Source organism: Dermacentor albipictus, chromosome 1 (genome assembly GCF_038994185.2).
Source record: "Dermacentor albipictus isolate Rhodes 1998 colony chromosome 1, USDA_Dalb.pri_finalv2, whole genome shotgun sequence".
Lineage (NCBI taxonomy): Eukaryota > Metazoa > Arthropoda > Arachnida > Ixodida > Ixodidae > Dermacentor > Dermacentor albipictus.
Window position 1 is genome coordinate 294,424,646 of NC_091821.1, and position 20,741 is coordinate 294,445,386.

At 46.6% G+C, this 20,741-nt stretch overlaps 1 protein-coding gene and 1 long non-coding RNA gene across 3 annotated transcripts in view; one reads left to right on the plus strand and one right to left on the minus strand.

The window, feature by feature from the left end:
* The window catches only part of LOC135921904 (peptide transporter family 1-like), a 785,940-nt gene extending 767,403 nt beyond the window's left edge, over positions 1-18,537 (minus strand). The window contains exon 1 of one of the 2 annotated variants that reach the window (XM_070531433.1): positions 18,423-18,537. In XM_070531433.1, coding sequence (XP_070387534.1) covers positions 18,423-18,471 — 49 coding nt within the window. In that variant the 5' untranslated portion in view covers positions 18,472-18,537. The remainder of the gene's footprint in view (positions 1-18,422) is intronic. The other variant, XM_070531432.1, reaches the window with a different exon arrangement.
* Positions 1,252-17,604, plus strand: LOC135921913 (uncharacterized). The gene is made up of 3 exons (XR_010570675.2): positions 1,252-1,392; positions 1,778-2,153; positions 17,240-17,604. It is a non-coding gene; the product is annotated as an uncharacterized lncRNA (long non-coding RNA).
* Positions 18,538-20,741: the final 2,204 nt, after the last annotated feature.

Genomic DNA, 20,741 nt, shown 5'->3' on the forward strand with positions numbered 1-20,741 from the left:
CCGAACTAGCCCGCACACAAACAAAAAATTGCAACCCACTTCCAACAAACAGAGGAAAGTGAACATTCTGCTTTTTTTGCCTGTTTTGTACTACTATATCAAACAACAAATGACATTTGAGAAAACAAGATCAATTAGTAAGTTTTCAGCACCAGGTGTCAGCCTTACAGGGCTGACTATTTTATAATTATTTGAGCGCGGTCAAGGTTTCCACCCTTGAAAGCCACGCAGCCACACAATCCTGTGCTTTCTGAATTTCTACAAATATCTACATGCATTCTCGAAAAAGCATTCGTGCAGGCCGAGCATCAGGATCGCAGTGATACCCCGCCATACGGGCGCGCCATAGACAGTGAAGGCCAACTAGCATAATAAAGTGAAACGGCAGTCCATCATCATTTTCTATATATAAATATCTAATACCCTGTGGATCTAAAGTAAAGTGTTTTTTATAGTCCTCTGAAGTACATCTCAGGACACCCACCCAACAATCTAGAAATACGTGATCTATAGTTTCTGGTTTCTTACAGATCAAGCAATGCGAGCCCCAGAGTAAGAAAAAATCGCGATCTTCTAAAAAGATTTTGACAGTCAACGTACCCGTGTGAAGCTTAAAAAAGAAAGACTTGGTCCCTGGCGTTATTTGCATTCTTTTCCCCCGCTTAAGCACGTCTTGCCCCTGGAATCCACTGTATATGACCCTGTACATTGGCAAAGGGAGAACTACATCGCATACATCTTTCTACAGAGTTTTGCGTTTCAGTGAAAAAAGGTACTCATTTGAAAAACTAACGGACAAGAACCGTACACTTAAAATAACTTCTTTAAGAAATCCACAAACAGGACCACCTTATATTCTCTGTACAGACTACACAGCCAGGTAACGCGCTCCTTAGCCTCACTTGGCACGCCGTGCGCAAAAAAGGATCGCGGAAAAATAAAAACCGGTTTATGACCTGTCGTATAAAAAGGTGCGCCATTCCCAAACCTCCGTCTTTAACTCGCCTGAACAAATTCGTTCAACTGCATCGTTCCCAATTCGAAGCCCACACATATACTGTGTGGGGATGCGCGACCCTCGCCCCTCCCCTGATGTTTTTCCCGCATAGCGCGTCTCCTGTAGTGCGGCTTCGCCGCACACGCGGCGGTCCGAGTGGTACAGGCGCAGTGCGAGAGATGGCGCTAGTGTTGCGCGCCGCGAGGTTACTTGGGCGCCGAAAGGAAGGCGCTTGCTCTCTTTGGGTTCGGGAAGCGGGCGGGTCGGACGCGCCGACCGATGCTTCGGCGAGACCGTCTCGCGTGGCCGCCTTCGAACGCGCCACGACTCGCGTGACTATACACGCGAACGACCAGGCGTTGGGATCCAGCATGGGGCGAACATATTCGCTCGCGGTAAGTCGGACTTCTAGATTTGTCGCGCGCCCATCGGCATGTTTTGTGGATAGCAACTCGGCTAGCAGGCATGGATGTATGAAAGGTGCAATAAATGCCCTTGTGACTGTTTGCACTACTGTGTTGTCGTTCCTTTGTCCCAAGAGTACGGTGTGAGATATCCCACGTCAGACCACAACTGCGAAGGCTCGGTGCAACTGCCGTATATTTACCCTTCAACAATGAAATACCTGCATTACATACTTGAGTTTAGCGACAAAAAGTAGATTGCAAACTGTAGCCCTTGCAAACATTGAAAGATGTCCACCTTTCCACTTGTTCGTTTTATCTTTGTTTCTCCTGTTTTGTCTTGCCAATACTCATCGTTATTTTTCTAATAATGCAGCAGGACGCCTAGGTATTCAACGGTGTCGTGAACCACTTGATGTTGGCGACAGTCACCGGGGTGGAAGGCCATTCTCCATGCCAGAAGCCAAGGCACTTTCCCCAGTTTACCAGGCTGCGACGAGGCACAATGAGATGGAAGCCCGGACCTGGAGCACGACGAAAAGCGGCAGCACTGGCGAAACCAGCACAGCATCGAAGCGAAGCTCGAGCTTGTCCCCGATGCGAATCCACCCACGCTGAACCAACCTGCCCGTTCCAGAAGTAAAGCTGCCGCATCTACAAGTGGCTGGGACACTTGGCAGGGGTCTACCAAGCACGGCGGCGATCCGTGAGAGCCGTGGATGAGAGTGCAGACCAAGAAACGGTGATGAAGGGTGAGGACTGCCTTGTACTGCATATTGTATTTTCTTATGACAATAATTACCGTAGCTACACTGTGAATGCTCGTGTGGCCGGTAGAAATGTCGCAATTCAAATTGATACAGGTGCGTCTTTTTCCGTTGCTCCTGAAAAGTTTTATCAGAAGTACTGGCCAGCCTTAACTCTAAGCAGTAGTATCATCATCCGCAGCAGCTGCAGCCTATTTTATGTCCACTGCAGGGTAAAGGCCTCTTCCTGCGATCTCCAATTACCGCTGTCCTGCACCAACCCATTCCCACTACCACCAGCAAATTTCCCAATTTCGTCGCACTGCCTAGTCTTCTGCCTTCCTCTACTGCGCTTCCCTTCTCTTGGTACCCATTCTGTCACTCTAGTGGTCCAACGGTTATCTAATCTGCGCATTACATGACCTGCCCAGCACCATTTTTTTTTCTCTTAATGTCTATTAGAATATCGTCTATACCGTTTTCTCTGTGATCCAAATCGCTCTCTTTCCGTCTCTTAAAGCTATGCCTAGCATTCTTCGTTCCATCGCTCTTTGCGCGGTCCTTAACTTGTTCTCAAGCTTCTTTGTTAGTCTCCAAGTCTCTGCCCCATATGGCAGCACCAGTAAAATGCATTGATTGTATACTTTCCTTTTCAATGATCACGGTAAGCACCCAGTCAGGAGCTCACGATGTCTGCCGTATGCGATCCAACCCATTTTTTATTCTGTGAATTTCCTTCTCATGGTCAAGGTTCCCTGTGATTAGTTGACCTAGATAAACGTACTCCTTCACAGTCTCTACAGATTGACTTGCGATCGAGAACTCTTGTTCCCTTGCCCAGTTGTTCATCATAATCTTTGTCTTCTGCATATTAATATCCGACCCCACTCTTACACTCTCTCTGTTAAGGCCCCCAATCATTTATTGTAACTCTTCTGCATTGTTGCTGAATAGAACAATGTCATCGGCAAACCAAAGGTTCCTGAGATATTCGCCGTCGATCTTTACTCCTAAGCCTTCCCAGTTTAATAGCTTGAATACTTCTTCTAAGCACGCAGTGAATAGCATGGGAGAGATTGTGTCTCCCTGTCTGACCCCTTTCGTCGTAGGAATCTTCCTGCTTTTCTTGTGTAGAATAAAGGTAGCTGTGGAACCTCTGTAGATATTTTCCAAGGTATTTACGTAAACGTTCTGTACTCCTTGATTACGTAATGCCGCTGTGACTGTTCGTATATGTACTGAATCAAATGCCTGCTCGTAATCTATGAACGCCATATAGAGAGGCTTATTATGCTCTGCGGATTTCTCAATAACCTGATTAATGACGTGGATGTGATCCACCGATGAGTATCCCTTCCTGAAGCCAGCCTGTTCCCTTGGTTGACTAAAGTCCAGTGTTGCCCTTATTCTATTGGGGATTATTTTGGTAAATATTTTATATAATACTGGGAGTAAGCTAATGGCACGCAATTTTTCAATTCCTTAACGTCTCCCTTTTTGTCGATTAGTATAATGTTTGCATTCTTCCAGTTTTTTGGGACCCTTGCAGTCGATAGACACTACGTATAGAGAGCCACCAGTTTTCCTATCATTATTTCTCCTCCATCTTTGATTAAATTGACTGTTATTCCATCCTCTCCAGCCACTTTTCCCCGTTTCATGCCTTGAAAGGCCCTTCTGACCACATCTCCAGTTTATTTATTTATTATTTATTTATTATTACCTCAAAGGCCCCAACGTGGGGTATTACATGAGGGATGGGTAACCACTTCAGTGTAATATGGACTCAATGGCAGCCTTGAAATGATGTGGATTGGAGTGGTGCACGGCGTCGGCGGGAAGGTCATTCCAGTCCCGGGCAGTCTTCACAAAGAAAGAATGTAGGTGCGCAGTGGTCCGGGCAGGCGGAGGATACACAGATTTTTCATGACATAATCGGCAGGACTGACGGTGTGCTGGAATGATGGCTGAAGGACTAGGAGCAGAATGATAAAATTTGTGATAAAGACACAGTCTGAAGACATGACGCCTTATATCTAGATTGGAAATTCCTGCTTTTAATTTTAGCTGAGAGACACTAGTATGGTAAGAATAATCAGAATAAATAAAGCGAGCTGCACGATTCTGAACTGCTTCTAGAGTGTTAGAAAGGGTGGTTTGGTGTGGGTCCCAAATAGAGCATGCGTATTCTAACTTAGGTCTGACAAAAGTTAGATAAGTTAGTATCTTTAAGGATGGTGGTACGAAGCGCAAGTTGCGGCGGAAGTAACCAAGTGTGCGATTGGCTTCGTTGGTGATCGTAAAATGAGAGGACCAAGAAAGGTTATTTGAGAGAGTGAGGCCAAGGTACTTGCATGATTCCACTGATGAGATTTCCGAGTTGCAAAGAACGTACTTAGGAGTATGGTGAAGTTTCCGTCGATGAAAAGGTAGTAGTAAAGTCTTTGTAGTGTTCAGTGACATTAGCCACATGCTGCACCAAGAGGTAACTTTGTCGAGATCATCTTGCAATGCGTGGTTGTCGGTATCAGCTAGGATTGGGCGATAAATGACACAATCGTCAGCAAAAAGGCGAATGTTAGATGAAAGATTAGCCGGTAAATCATTAATATATATAAGGAATAGGAGGGGCCCGAGAACTGTGCCCTGGGGTACACCGGAGAGAACAGGGCTCTTAGAGGAGGAGTGGTTGTTAGCATACACAAACTGTTGTCTGTTAGTTAAGAAATTTCGGATCCAGTTCAAGACAAGGGGATTAAGGTGCAAGCGAGAAAGTTTTAAGAGGAGTCGTTGATGCGGAACTTTGTCAAAGGCCTTTTCGAAATCTAAAAAGAGGGCATCAACTGGGATATTTTGATCAAGGTTAGAGCTTATGTCATTTATAAAGAGAGCTAATTGGCTATCACAAGATAAACCTTTACGGAAGCCATACTGGTTAGGGTGGAAGAAACTGACAGATGTTAGGAATGTAGCAACGTGGGAGTAAAGCACATGTTCCATTAATTTAGAACAAACGCTAGTTAGAGAAATTGGGCGGTAGCTACTACATGATGATGAAGGACCTTTCTTTGGGACTGGGATAACCTTACCCACTTTCCAGTCATCCGGCACCACTCCTGATGATAAAGATTGCTGGAAAATGTGACATAATATCTCGCTTGTAACATATTTAGTATTTTTTAGGACTTTAGAATTAATACCATCGATGCCAGGTGAAGACGACAGCTTTAAGGAATCAATGCATTTCCTGATTCCATCAGAACTGAAGGTGATTGCGGGCATTGTATCGTAACTGAAAAATGGGAATTCAGGAAGTTCACCTTTAGGCTCATTCGTAAACACGGAAGAGAATGCATGATTAAGCGCTTCGGCGATTTCGTGATCAGGAATAGGCCTATTTTTCTCGTCGCACAGAGCAAGTGGTTGCGAACGCTTTGGATTTATAATATTCCAGAATTTTTTGGAATTATTTCGCAGGATGTTTGGTAGGGTAGTCGAAGAAAAGGAGCGTTTTGCTTGACTAGCAAGGGTTAGGTACGTTTTTTCAGCGGTGTAGTATTTCTGCCATGCGCACTCAGAGTTGGAATGTCTGGCAGCGCGGTAAAGCCTTTTCTTTTTATTGTTGAGACGCTTTAGTGTCGTATTGAACCAGGGTGATGAGTGCTTTTCAGTTACAGTGATAGTAGGTATGTAAGTTTTTATCAGCTCATGCATTTTATTTTTGAAAAGAAGCCAGTTAATTTCAACAGAACGTTCTAAGAAACCGGTAAAGAACGAGCTGGCAAATTCCACTAGTTTAATATTCATATCAGTATAGTTACCTTTGTCGTAAAGCGTAATAGTTTTTCTAGTTTTAGTGAAGGCAGGGATGTCACTTTGGAATGAGGTATGTAGCACTGAATGATCGCTAAGGCCGGGTAAGTGCGTCAGTGGTGAAACATTATCAGAGTGAGAAGTGAAGATAAGGCCTAATATGTTAGAAGACTTATCATTGTGCCGCGTGGGGTTACTGACGATTTGTGTTAAGCCAAACGTAAGACACGTGTTAAGAAAATCACTTTCGACATTGTTTTTTGACGTTGTTTCAGCTATATTGGACCAATTGATGGCAGGGAAGTTGAAATCGCCGAACAGCATGATGGGTGATTGGGGATAAAGCGCTGTTACGGAGTGAAGTACCTCATGGAAGTCAGCTACGAAAGAGCTGTTTGCGTCGGGTGGACGATAGCATGTACCGATAATAACGGCTGGGCGGGAAGCGTTGCTTATCACAAAGACAGTTTCTAAGGGCGTTGTTACTGGTATTTCAGCACACTGAAGACTTTCGTGTGCGCATATCAGTACGCCTCCGCCCCTTTTGTGAGATCTGTCGCGTCGAAATATAGAAAAATTGGGAAAATGTGAAAGAATTTCTGAATTGTTAATGGACGGATTAAGCCAAGTTTCAGTAAGAAGGACTATGTTCGATGTCGTTGTACTGAGCAGGCTTTGGAGGGCATCAAGTTTGGGAAGAATACTGCGAATATTGGTGTAAAGAAATGAAAGGGAGTTGTAGGGATGGTTATTGGGACGGTTGTTGCGACAGTCGGATGCTAGGAACCCGGTGATCGAGCGACTACCTTATCGAAACTATGGTCGTATGTGTAAGTTGTATTTCCCATTAGTAGTTTGTCGTGGCGTAGTTTGAAGGGTCTGTTTTGTGCTTTGGCAAAGTGAACTAGGTGTCTTCTAGCAGTTAGCGTGTTAGAAGAGTAGTCTTCTGAGATCCGATATTCAGTTCCTTTTAGTTTTTTAGCGCATGACAACACGCGTTCTTTTACTTTAAAATGCGCGAATTTGACAATTATAGGCCTATTTCTGTTACTGTTAAAGCGACCTAATCTGTGTGCTCTTTCTATGTCTAAATGTTCAACGGTGGTGTTTAGTTGTGTACTGCAGTGTTGAATCACTAGGGCTTCGGACGCAGCCCATGTTTCACTTTCAGTGTCCTTTAAGCCAAAAAATACTAGATTTGATCTTCGCGCTCTATCTTCCGAGTCATTAAGTTTAACCTGAATAGACGCAATCTTATTTGCGCTCTGTTCGGCGAGCGTCCTGAGCTCGTCGACCTCTTTTCTTACCGCGATAAGTGCTGAGCAGTCTTCTTCGATCTTAGTTAGTCGTTTTTTTATCTCATCAAAAGATTTGTCGTTCTGGGACAACTTCTGCTTGATCGACTTCATATCGTTTAATAATGAAGTTTGGCCAGTACGGATTTCGATAAGTGCTTCCAATATATCACTAGGTTCTTCATTGCCGCGGGTGGTAGGTCCGGGGTTAAGCTCAATGTCACCGGATAAAATTAGTAGTTGCCGAAGAACATGAAAACAGTCGAAAAGAATAGCAAAACAACAACTTGGATTTGGCAGCACCAATAAAGCAGCATAGCGAGTACATCGAGACGCGAATAAGGAATAGTGATAGTTTACCTGCGTGACAAATAAGCGTCGAAGGTTAGCGTTTGCCGCCATGGCTGTGGTGCTGCCAAACCCATGAAAGGCCGCGCTGGTTCCGAGCGCCTTTATATGGCAGGGGTGCGGAGAGGGTGAAGATGTCTCCCGATTAAATGAGGCCGGTATCACAAGGGCATGCGCGGTCCAGGGCGGAGGCAGGTTAAGCGCAGCCGTGCACTGGATTTGTTTTGGTGTCCCGAGGGCGCTGGAAGGCATGTGATCCGGCTGTAGTACAAGTGGTGTTGCAGCAGGAGTGATCGATTGGACATGGGGTATGAAGGGTCTCGGAGCGTCGACGGCATACCCACCGCCCGGTTCTCGCGGCGGCAACGCGCGGCAGGGACCCAGCCGGGCTGAGTGCGTCGCGACAAACGGTGGACAGCGTGGCCACTTTTCCCCGTTTCATGCCTTGAAAGGCCCTTCTGACCACATCTCCAGTTATAGGAGGAGTTTCTGTATACTGTTCATTATTGTTCCGAAGAGTACTCCTGAGTCATCTGGGTACTGTACAGGTCAGTACAGAATTCTTCCGCTGCTTTTATGATACCTTAGATATTGCTGATGATATTACCCTACTTATCTTTCAATGCATACATCTTGGTTTGTCCTATGCCAAGTTTCCTTCTCACTGCCTATACAGTTGTATACTAAAATTGAAAACTTACGGGTGCGTTCCGTTAAAGATTGTAGGGAAGTTCGATGTCCCTATCGAGCGTAATGACCAAACAGTTACTCTTTCTCTTATCGTTGTGCGTAATTCACAAATGTGCGAGACTATTGTTGGGTCGCGATTGGCTGGAAGCTTTGAAATTAGACGGGATGAGCGCGTGCAGCATCAGTGTGGAGAAGGTAGCAGCCCTAATAGTAAAATACTCGGAAGTAATTGAGCCCTTGTTAGGATTAATAAATAGCATTCCGGTGAACCTTCTGCTGAACTACACAAGTACACCTGTCTTCTGAAAGCGCTGACCTGTGGCCTTCGCGCTACGCGAGGCAGTAGTAAACGAATCACAGACAACAAAACACGTTGTGGGGCTAGTTGGCGCATAGCTTTCAAAAAATGCAGCGCCAACGGTAACGGCACACAAAGAAGGAACAAAGGACAGGACAAGGCGCCTTGTCCTGTCTTTTATTCCTTCTTTGTGTGCCGTTGCCGTTGGCGCTTCCTTTTTTGAAAGAATTGCAGAAGTTGGTTCAACAGCAGTGCTAGTTAGTCCAACGGAGTGAGGGGGCAACTCCTTTAGTAGTCATTCCTGAAGCCGGCAGAAAAGTAAGAATACGCAGAGATTATAAAGTGACTAAATCCGTGTTTCAGAACAAACCATTACCCGCTGCTGCAATGGAGGACATATTTGCAACATCACATGGGTACCAGTACTTCATGGTGCTGCATCTTACAGGCGCTCGTCGCGGTGAAGACGCATGTCAGCTTGTTTGAATACACGCGTCATTGTCACAGAATAACAAGTGCCCCGTCCATTTTTCAGGCAGTAATGGATAATGTGCTGAGTGCCTTGCAGGGAGTGTCCTGCTATATTGATGATGTTCTGATAGCTGCGAAAACGTTGTAGGAGTGCTATCAGAAAGTGGAAGTGGTTCTTACTAGGTTTAAAAAAAAGAGGACTTCAATTGAACGAAGAAAAATGCGAGTTCTTTCAGACATCAGTCACTTACCTGGGTCACTTGGTTGATAGCAAGTGAATACCCCCTTCAAATACGCCCAAAGATTTGAAAAATTATAGACCGATCAGCTTACTGTCTGTTGCCTACAAAGTATTTACTAAGGTAATAGCAAATAGAATCAGGAACACCTTAGATTTCTGTCAACCAAAGTACCAGGCAGGATTCCGTAAAGGCTACTCAACAATAGACCATATTTACACTATCAATCAGGCGATAGAGAAATGTGCGTAATATAACCAACCCTTATATATAGCTTTCATTGACTACGAGAAAGCGTTTGATTCAGTCGAAACCTCAGCAGTCATGGAGGCATTACGGAATCAGGGTGTAGATGAGCCATATGTAAAAATAATGGAAGATATCTATAGTGGCTCCACAGCTACCGTAGTCCTCCACAAAGAAAGCAACAAAATCCCAATAAAGAAAGGCGTCAGACAGGGAGATACGATCTCTCCAATGCTATTCACAGCATGTTTACAGGAGGTATTCAGAGACCTGGAGTGGGAAGAATTGGGGATAAAAGTTGATGGAGAATACCTTAGCAACTTGCGATTCGCTGATGATATTGCCTTGCTTAGTAACTCAGGAGACCAATTGCAATGCATGCTCACTGACCTGGAGAGGCAAAGCAGAAGGGTGGGTCTGAAAATTAATCTGCAGATAACTAAAGTAATGTTTAACAGTCTCGGAAGAGAACAGCAGTTTACGATAGGTAGCGAGGCACTGGAAGTGGTAAGGCAATACATCTACTTAGGGCAGGTAGTGACCACGGATCCGGATCATGAGACTGAAATAACAAGAAGAATAAGAATGGCTTGGGGTGCGTTTGGCAGGCATTCTCAAATCATGAACAGCAGGTTGCCACTATCCCTCAAAAGGAAAGTCTATAACAGCTATGTGTTCCCAGTACTCACATATGGGGCAGAAACCTGGAGGCTTACGAAAAGGGTTCTGCTGAAATTGAGGACGACGCAACGAGCTATGGAAAGAAGAATGATGGGTGTAACGTTAAGGGAAAAGAAAAGAGCAGATTGGGTGAGGGAACAAACGCGAGTTAATGACATCTTAGTTGAAATCAAGGAAATGAAATGGGCATGGGCAGGAGATGTAAGGAGGAGGGAAGATAACCGATGGTCATTAAAGGTTACGGACTGGATTCCAAGGGAAGGGACGCGTAGCAGGGGGCGGCAGAAAGTTAGGTGGGCGGATGAGATTAAGAAGTTTGCAAGGATGACATGGCCACAATTAGTACATGACCGGGGTTATTGGAGAAGTATGGGAGAGGCCTTTGCCCTGCAGTGGGCGTAACCAGGCTGATGATGATGAATACGCCCTTCAAATGAGAAAGCACAGGCAATCATCGAAGCAGCAAGCGCCGAAGACAAATGGGGACTCCTATCATGCATCGGGCTAAGAAATTTGTGTGGGAAGTTTGTTCCAAACCTGTCGGCAGAACTGAAACCACGTTATGAGCTACTCAATAACAACTCGAGATGGACATCTCCAAGCACAAATGACTTTTCATAAAACACAAAGTTGACTTACGCAGGACTTCGTACTAATGTGCTATGATCCTGGAACGCAGATAGGGCTAGTATGTGACGGATCGGCTTGCGGCGCAGTGGCCGTTCTGTTTCACAAAATAGGATCCATTGAAAAGCCAGTTGATATCGCGTCGAAAACGCTTACCAACGCAGAGCAAGATTACGCCCACATCGAAAAAAAGGCACTCGCCGTTATTTTTGGAATGAGGAAATTTCACACGTAATTGTTCGGGCCGCAATGTCAGCGGCCCGTGCTCAGAGGTGGGCATCGTTGCTGGCAGCCTACAACTACAGGTGGGTTTATCGGAAGTATAGCCAGAATGCAAATGCTGACGCACTGTCGCGCCTGCATGCCATTACCAACCCAAGCTAAAGAATCTGATTGCTTGCCTTTCTTCCGTGCTTGATTAAGTACTTCTCTCTTCCAAGAAAACCAAACTGAAAATACGCAAGGACAAAGTTTTCTTAATAGTGCTTTTATACTGTTTACACAAACTGATTCGCCTTTGAGGATCACGGATGATCTGCTCACACTGTATTTGCTTTGCCGCCACGAACTGTCTGTCGACCAAGATTGTGTAGCACGAGGAAACCGCGTAGCAGTGTCAGTGTCACTGCGTGCAAAAGTTTTGCCAATGTTGCACGAGGGCCATCTGGGAATGACCGAAATGAAAATAGTTTCGAGAAGCCATGTGTGGTGGCCGACATTAACTCCAGACAAAGAAGAAGCGGTGAAAAGTGTGCGACATGTCAATTGTTGCAAAACGCGGCATCGAGAGTTCCCTTGTTATCCTGTGACTGGCACACGCACAGGTGGGAACCTTCATTATGCATACCGTGATCAACAATGGTTTCTTGTGTTTGTGGACGCGCATGCTAAGTGGGTGGAAGTGTTCGTAATGAACTCGACAAGTGAAAAGACTGTGAAAGGACTGCTTGCTGTGTTTGCCACGTACGGATCACCAGGGGACGTATTCTGAAACGTTCGCCACCGCGAAAGTATCGCCCTGGCCACGCCTCCGCCAACGGCGCGCGCTGATTGGAGATTTTAGCAAAACCGGAAATTAAACAGCGCCATCTAGTAGTTCCGGCCTACGTCATTTTAACGTCATGGTGCCGATGGGTGCTCTCTACATGTATTGAATAAATGAACATGTCTTTTGGTGTCTCTTGCATAGAGTTTCTCACTATAACACCTAGAGGGTAATCTGGCGCCACCGTCTATGGGAGTTTCTTAAGGGGGCACCGTGCCATGATGGGAATGACGGTATATGTGTCTGCGAGGCTCGTGTTGGCTGGTGTTGTAAGAAGCTTCGTCTAAAACGTGGATATGGCTACGCAAATAACGCGTTCTCAAAGTAAAATCTTCATGAAATGTTTCCATTCACGCATATTACATCTTCACTCACCCACGATGCATGACCAAGCGAAGAAAAGCAAGAACAGACGACCAACTGTTGCAAAGCGAGCGCGAACCTTGTCGTCTGTCCTCCAACTTTAGCGGCCCGCTGATACTTTTATGCGAAGCATATTACGAGAGCTCAACCCAGCTCCTCAGGCGCGGCGGTGTCGCCTTCAATACCACGTGACACCGTGACGTCACGACAGAGGAGAAACGGGGCTCCAACTCGCGCCGTCGCTCGCGGCGTCGCGTGCGCTTGCCTCTGCTAGACACTCACGAGGTGAGATGCCTTCTGGAGACAGAGCTGCTCGTTGGAATGAGAAGCGAAGGTTGCGGCGTGCTACAGAGACTGTTTCTGGGTGGCTTTGGCTCAACTCTTGCAAGATGGGCTGGGTGGGAATCGAACCAGGGTCTCCGGAGTGTGAGACGGAGACGCTTCGACTGAGCCGCGAGTACGGTGCTTCAAAGCGGTACAAAAGCGCCTCTAGTGAATGCGGTGTTGCCTTAGAAACGAGCTGTTTCTAAGGCTTAGGCGTGCGTCGCTTGCTCAGGCGCACATTTCGTTGCCGCGCCGAACGCTGCGTTGCTCGACGCTCACCGCGTCCAATGCGGGGCGCGTAGTCGCTGCGCCGTAGCCCATTGTCTTACACCCCTTGGCGGGTCGACGGGAACGCTGTCGCGTTCCACTCTTGAAGGCGAAGCAGAGTAACGTATGAGTTGTTTCTTCGTCTAGCCGAACCAAATATAGCCAAGCAACAGCAGCTCACCAGGCTAAACAGTAGTTCAACAACTAAAATAAAGGCTAGTATGCTTCGCATCCTGGGCTTAACCTTAGCTAAGCCACAGCCATTTTTTTACGTAACATGTAGTCGTACACACAACAACAAGTTCTCATAGTTAAACAAAACATGTTTTCGCGTAATAATAAAGCTAAAACAGCTTTTCACGTGCTGTTCTAGTAGAAGATGAATCATTGTGACAGACGGAACGGTACTTGGCAAGCGCTTCTTCAAGGTGTCCTGTCTCTACGAGAACGATGCCAATCCGAATCCACAATATACCGGCATTCCCATGCATACCACAGCGCAGCAGCGGCAGATTTCCCTCTAGGTAATGTAGTGAGAAACTCCATGGTCTCTTGGCGTTCGGTTGGTGGTGGAGTGTAGTAGAGATAAGGTAGGTGGTAGTTTATAGTAGCCTTTTTGGTGGCGTTTTACACACGTTGTTTCGCGGCGACTTTTGTTGATTCACATAAAATAAAACATTTCACACCTCCTTATTCAATTTATTTGACCTAAAGAGGCCGTAAGCAAACATAGTCAGTGCGCAGAACCCGTACTGCGGCCACTACACTCGAAAACCACACACCCGAGTCGCTCTGCACTCGCCGGGCGCGATCTCTCATGCGATATGAAGCGTTCGAGGGCGCGCGTTGGTAGTGCACGCTGACGTCACGGGTCGCTTGGCTTATTGAATGTAGGCTTTCGCGGAAGGCGAACGTTTCAGAATACGGCCCCAGAAGAGGTATTGACTGACAAAGGCCCGCAGTTCTCTTCTGTACATTTTGGTACCTTATTGAGCAGGAATTGGCCTCGAGCTCCACCACTAGAAAAGCTGGCGCCACCGTCGGCGTGACGTGCTATTAGGGATCACGTGTACATAGCGGCCGCGTCGGCTGCTTCGGGAGCGCCGAAGCGAGCTGAAAACGACAGTTTAAATTCCCTCGTACGCTGCGGTCCTCATTTATTGGCGAGATTTTCCCGCTTCGAGTGTCTCCTTTACAACGCTTGCAAGCACTACAATAGGTAGTGGCTGCCTTTGAAGGCGCGCAACAAGGTAGGTTACTGCTCGGTGCCGCAATGCCGGACGTACGCAACAGAGCCCGGTGTCAGCCTTATTCACACGTAGCCGCAGGACAAGAAGCTGCGTGAAGCTTGACTCGCGAAACATAAAACCGGCAAACAGCCATCGGCTACAACTCGGGTATGCAGCAAGCACAGTCGCGAGGAAGATTTCTGCTGCGGCGCCGGGTTTGCGATGTTCGGCAAACGCGCACTGAGACGCTCGCCCGAGTCCGCTGCCAGACTAATGTCATGACGGTTTGGTCTATGAAGTTTTCGATGTTATAGATACTGGCAAGTTCACTGGAGTGGAAAGGGAGCGCTAAGAAGCACACTTAAAAAAAGCATGGCATATGGTCATGTTTGTGTTATGAATTAATGCACTGGATTACAAAAAAGAAGCAGCGGGAAATCGCACGCTGAGAACACCGATAAACATACTGTGCGACGTAACTCAAGAAATAATAATGAAACGTCCAAGAATTTAGAAAAAAAAAAGAAGATTGAATCATGGCGACGGCACATCACAGTCCCCGTAGGCGTCGAAGTCTCTACAATGAAATTATTTTTGAACAGCTCTGATAGCGCCCACGCAACAATGGTTGCTTGTATACTATCAAATGCTCATATTCTGCGGCCTAAAGCTCATGGCACGGTGCAAAAACGCGCACGCCGCGAAAGCGAAACAGTGCGCGCACACGCATGCAGACGCACAGTCGGTCGCTGCGAATCTGCGCGATCGCTGCATTGAGGCTTCGTTCTATTACGCTCCATTTAGTTATACAAACGCTATCAGAACATATTTCACATAGTTTGCTCTCAGCGTTCACCTACCTTTCACGCAATAAGCCGGTTCGGGAGACTCCATCGCGGCGACCGCGCGCAGTGGCGTTCACTGTACGTATTCGGTAAAGAGATAACGTCTGTAAACGATTGTGTGCTTTCAGCTTGCCCAAGATTATTATACAATAAAACACTTCTCTCGTTTCTAAAGTACTTACAGAAATGTCCGGGAGAGCTCGTGCGTTGGATTTTCAGTGAGCGCTGACAACAAAACCAATGAGGAGCGCGGCGCGTGATCCCTCATACTACGCCAGTGAGGCACTTCCGATAGATGGCGACTCCGTAACTCCTCGCCGCCAATAGTGTTCGGCACAAGAAATCTGCTCCTTGCCATCCTGCTTCGAATGGCAGTGCGGAGCGCTGTGTGCAGACGGTAAAAAACGACCTGTTTAAGCAGACACTCGGCAAGCACCGGAAAGCGGAGACAATATCCATGCAGCACCGCATTCATCAGTTCTTGTTTAAGTACAGTAACACTGCAACCGGGACCACAGATGAAATATCGGCGCAGCGGTTCCTGTAGCGGACGCTTCCAACGCGACTGAGCCTGCTCCACCCTGACTCTGAGCAAAGAATGAGAACCAGATTGGATCGCAAAGCAGTCGGCAAACCGAACCCACGGATGTGGGTTAGGTTTGCCGACTGCTTTGAAGAAGTTCGAAGAAGTTGAAGAAATTTGAAGAAATTCGAAGAAGGTGCGCGCGCCTTGGTAAGAAGCCTTTTGATGAACAATGGATAGTAGGGACAATCTGCATGCCGGTGAGCACCGGCACGTACTTGAATACTTTGTTTAGCGCAAAACGACAGACACAAGAAAGACGACAGGACAAGGCGCTTGTCCTGTCGTCTTTCTTGTGTCTGTCGTTTTGCGCTAAACAACGTATTCATGGATTCGCACCAAGCCCGCCAACGCATTGGGCACGTACTTGGTTTGTACAAGGGAGGACGTTCACGCTGACGACCTCCGAGCGTTTCAGCTGATGGAAACGCCTGACCACCCTACCTTCCCAGGCGGGTATGATCCGAGCAGAGAACTTCATTTCACTCCACCCGCTGATATCGGACTACGCACGTCGGACCAAACCAGATCCCCCGGCCTTCCCCAGTCGGGCACTGTGCCTGCACCGAGTGCTGAACCGCTGCTGCGGCACAGCACTCGTAAGCCCCAAACCGCTCCCGGCTATACAACAAACGACACACTGTACAGGAGACGGAATGTTTGTGTCATTGCTATTAAAGCATGCAAGATGACGTCACTTGTCAGGCTATTGCGGCTGTAAAAACCAGCTGCATTTCTGTTGCTTTTCTTGTGTATTCGCCAGTCTCTTAATAAACACCGGTGTATCAAGCTGTATCTTGTAATGTGTGCTACTGACTGAAGATACAATTATAGTACTTTACCTAGTTATTCTGTTGCCACGTGCTGAGTAACCTGTTTGCTTTTCTTTTTTGTAGGTTTGTACATGTTTGTTACCCAAACAAAGGTATTGTACTCTTTAACCAAGTTGTTACAAATAGTCCACAGGAATACCGCTCTGTGTTTCTTGCTGGTTATGGATAAGGGCATATATTTATTAATAGTCAGTGTCATTTGACAATCACTGCACCATTTGGTAACCAATGTTAAGAGGTTGTTTGACGACACGCTCTAACGTTCTACTTTTACGCGAGGATAGCGGGCGGGTTTCACGGCTGCAAGGCCCCTGTCGCCACATGACTCTTCGATCAAAGGCTCTTTCCGTGCTGCTCTATGGGATACATCCTGGCTTTTGAAGCTGTTTTCTGTACGGTACTTATACGCCTGTAGCAGGCATGCTCTTCTTGCATAGATTTCAAAACATTGCGGCTGCATGGTTTTAGCTCGGCCGAACCCAACCCCCATGCAATTACACGTAAACATCAGAAATGCTTTAATAGCACAACCACTGAACTGATCTGAATGACATTTGTTGAATTTAAGAGACAAAGTTCAGGTATAGAAATTACAGCAAGCAAAATTTTTATTTGGGACAAACATTTCTTAATTGCCGACGTTTGGTAAGCTTGAAAAATAGAAGCATTAAGTTAGCAAATCCATAACTTTGCGCTACAGACTTCCAAGTTGTGTAAACTGCACCTGGTGAAGCATCTAAAGCGGACAGATGTGATAATACATAAGCTCGCGTGAGGTCGCTACGAGGAGGGCGTTCTGCTTACAATTTCGTGGTCACTCTGGCGGTGGTCTATATAATATTCTTCTCTTATCAGGTGCAGTTTACAGAGCTGAAATATCGCTTTTTTATTTCAGAGCTGCAAGGGCAAGTGACGAGCAGCTCAGCGAAACTCGTCTCTCTGCGACCGGAGAAGGTCGAACGAGGATGGCGGCCTTTGAAGCGCGCTATCTCGGACGTCGTGATCGCTGCAGGCGCCGCGCAACAATGGCATTTTATCTGGTCTCGATAGAGTCCCACCAGTTCGGGCTATATCTTGCACTGTGTTTGAAGCGAGATAGTCATGCCAACGATTTTTTTATAATGAACAAGGCCGTCAGGAAAACTTCCATAACAGTAATATTCGAGTCATTGTTGTAAATAAGACTGCAGCCAGGAATACACATTGACCTATACGAACACCATTTGTGAAGAATAAACCTTCATGCTTTCTTTCCAAACACGCTAACGTCACAGCTGATTTCCCTCTCCGCGCCATCCTCAGCGAGGCATCTCCGCTGGAGAAAAAGCCTTTGATTGCCTCGGGGATCGGCTGGCGTTACAAACCGCAACCCTTGCGGCCTCTGGAATAGGCCCAGTTTATTTGGCGGGCGCAGCATTTGCAGCCATTCCCGAGAAGGTACGCAAAACTCACTCGAAATACACACACAACTATGCCACAAACAAGAAGGAGCTCCCCATGAATCTCCACACCATGTCACCGCTGAAGCACGTCCATGGAAGGCCACTTGTATAAAGCAACACCACAATCCCTTTCCTTGCGATGCGCCATCAATGTGAACCGTGGCGGCCCGAACGGTTTGTGCAATCCCACTTTCATGGCGCACACCCGTCAGTTGTCATCCTTTCTCCGATCATGCACTCAATTACCAGCCCCGGCCTGAGCATATATTTACAGATTGCAGTTTCAGAAACTTAAGAGCCCGGCGCCTCTAGTGACAGCATACATTCTTTTCGCCGCCGGTAGAGGAGCGATGGCTACAACCCGTCGCTTTCCCCCGCACTGCCTGTCGACAGGACCCGACGACGCAATTAGGCGCTTCATTCGAGTGCTCCTTTGTGAGTACATTCTCGGCGCCAGCTGTGATCTGGCACATAAAAAGCACTAATTTCAGCCAAACACTCATCTCCTATCCAGCTTGTCGTTTACCGTCTTGAAACTTATCTCCCCTTCCCGCCGGGGACGGTCGGCCACGAAGTAGACACATTTATCACGCCCAGAAGCCACAGCGGCGAGACGCAGCCAAAAGCAGCCCTCACCTTCGTCAGCGTCGCTGACCATGCCTTCTTGGTCGCCCGCCGCCGTCATGCCGCCACGTCGCCTGCTGCCGCCGCCGCCGCTGCTCTGCGGTGGCGCCCCCTACGCGCACCTGCGTCGCGCTCTCTCTTGCCTGCGGAGAGGCTTGCCGCGTGATCCTCGTCCGCCGTCAAGTTGACGTCAGCGGGATCAACATTCGGCCTTGTGAAACAATTTCTCTGCATATTTCACGTCATACTGATTGCAACTCCGGAGAGTCAAGTTTCACTTCAACAACCGCAGCAGATGACATCGCCGAAAGAAAACTCTTGAACGCTGCCAGCAGGATATAGTAGCGATGCATATTGGAATACAATCACTTTTCACCGGACGCTCAGGCTCGCTCCCGGCAAGATATTTTATTATAGCTTAATCATGTCTGCAACCGCACCGGGAAAAGGCATCGCGGCTACGAACAACATGTTTAAACAGTGACAAGGACATAGCACATGCACACAATAAATTTATTTGCTGCCTCATGGACGCAATTAGTTTTCGCAGAAATATCGGCGCACATAACAAAACAATCGTTTCTGTCCACGCGCTTTAGGCTAAGGGATGGCGATATCGCCGTGAGCGAGGCACTTGCGCTAAAGCAATGTGCCACGCGAGAGAAAGTGTTTTCCCAAAACCTTGAATCGCTTATACAAATTTCGGTACCAAGTTCCTTATTCCTAAGGGTTAAAGGTGCGATTATTGCAAATGTTCTGACCACGTTTGCGAAATACCGTATTTGGAAGTCCTACCGCTACATCAAGCGCACTTAGCGAAAAAACGAGGACGCTAAAGGGAAAATATTCCTACAGTAAAGAACATAACCTGGTTGTATTATCTACAAACGCACGTAGCCTTCGGCTCAATAGAGATTGATGTTCACTAATAAATTACAGCGATGCCGATAATCTCATGTTAGCAGTAACTTGACTGAAGATATATACGGAAATGAACTTTTCGTGGCACTAAAAGGTATAACATATTTCGCAAAGCAAGCAGCGCAGCGAAGACGGTGTGCTGCTTAAATGTTTGTTAATTCCAGTTGACACAAATGTAGAAGTGGCTTGGTGCCTTATAACAAAAGCCTTTTTCTAGCTTAAGCTCGGCGTATGCTTCCAGTCGCCGTTTGCTTAAAGTTTATGATGTTAGTCACTGATTCTGAGTAATCTAAGTCTTATAGTTTTCTGTGTATATCAGACTGTCAGCACTTGTTCCAGCAGCATGTCATCCGTTCTTAACCTCGTTTTAACTTTCATTTTATTTCATTTATTATCACATTGAAGGCCCAAAACCATTACACAAGGGGGGGGGGGGGCAATATAAACACCTGTAAGAGTGTTTACGTACAAAACAAAAAAAAATAAATAGTGCTGATTTTATAGGGCTTTAAACAATCAAAGAAAAATTACGAATTTAAAGAAGCAACATACATTCGCGAAGCAAGAAAACTAGGTGGTAGGGTTGACAAGGGTAGACTATTCCGAGTGGTTTACGATGTGTTCATGAATTCAATTGGAACAGAAAGTTATTCAAAGTGATTTGTTAGGTATACACGAAATTTTTCGCGGTCAGTACAGGTGACGAAGTTGTCAGGGAGCGTATTCCAATAAACGATTGCATCAGGAAAGAAGGAAGTGGTCATGGCAGATGAGCGGCCGGGTAAATGTGCTATGGGAGAGCTTTGACTTATGCGAGAGGAAGTTTGCAATGGGGAAGGTGGTGCCTTGAGCGTAGATTGTAAAAAGGAGGACAGTGAACAAAGACGTGATATGATGCGGCCTAACTTCAGTGTTGGCAGACCTATTGTTTGCTCCAAGGAATTGACACTTGTGTAGCGTGAATAATGTGAAGTGATGAACTGCGTGGCTCGGTTTTGAATGGATTCCAATGATGCGGCTAGGTAATCTTGAGACGGATGCCAGAAACCGGAAGCAAATTCGAGTTTTATACGGGCAAATGTCACGTACGCCAACTTCTTTACTTCTGGGGATGCCTTTTTTAAATTTCTTTGTAGATACCCGAGAGAGCGCGCAGCTTTGCGACGTATTGTTTCGATATGTGTTATCCAAGAGAGTGATGACATCAAAATAAGACCCAGGTACTTGTAAGATGAAGTGGTGCTGACGTTAACAGAGCTGAGTAGAACTTGTTGCTGGGCGAGTTGGTTGGGATCTAAAGAATACATTGTTGCGCCAAAAAAGGAAAATAAAGACTTGGGAAGGAAGAGTACGAAACGACAGATTGAGCGCTGAACTTCAACTGATTTTATTCTTACAGCAGGGCAGGGA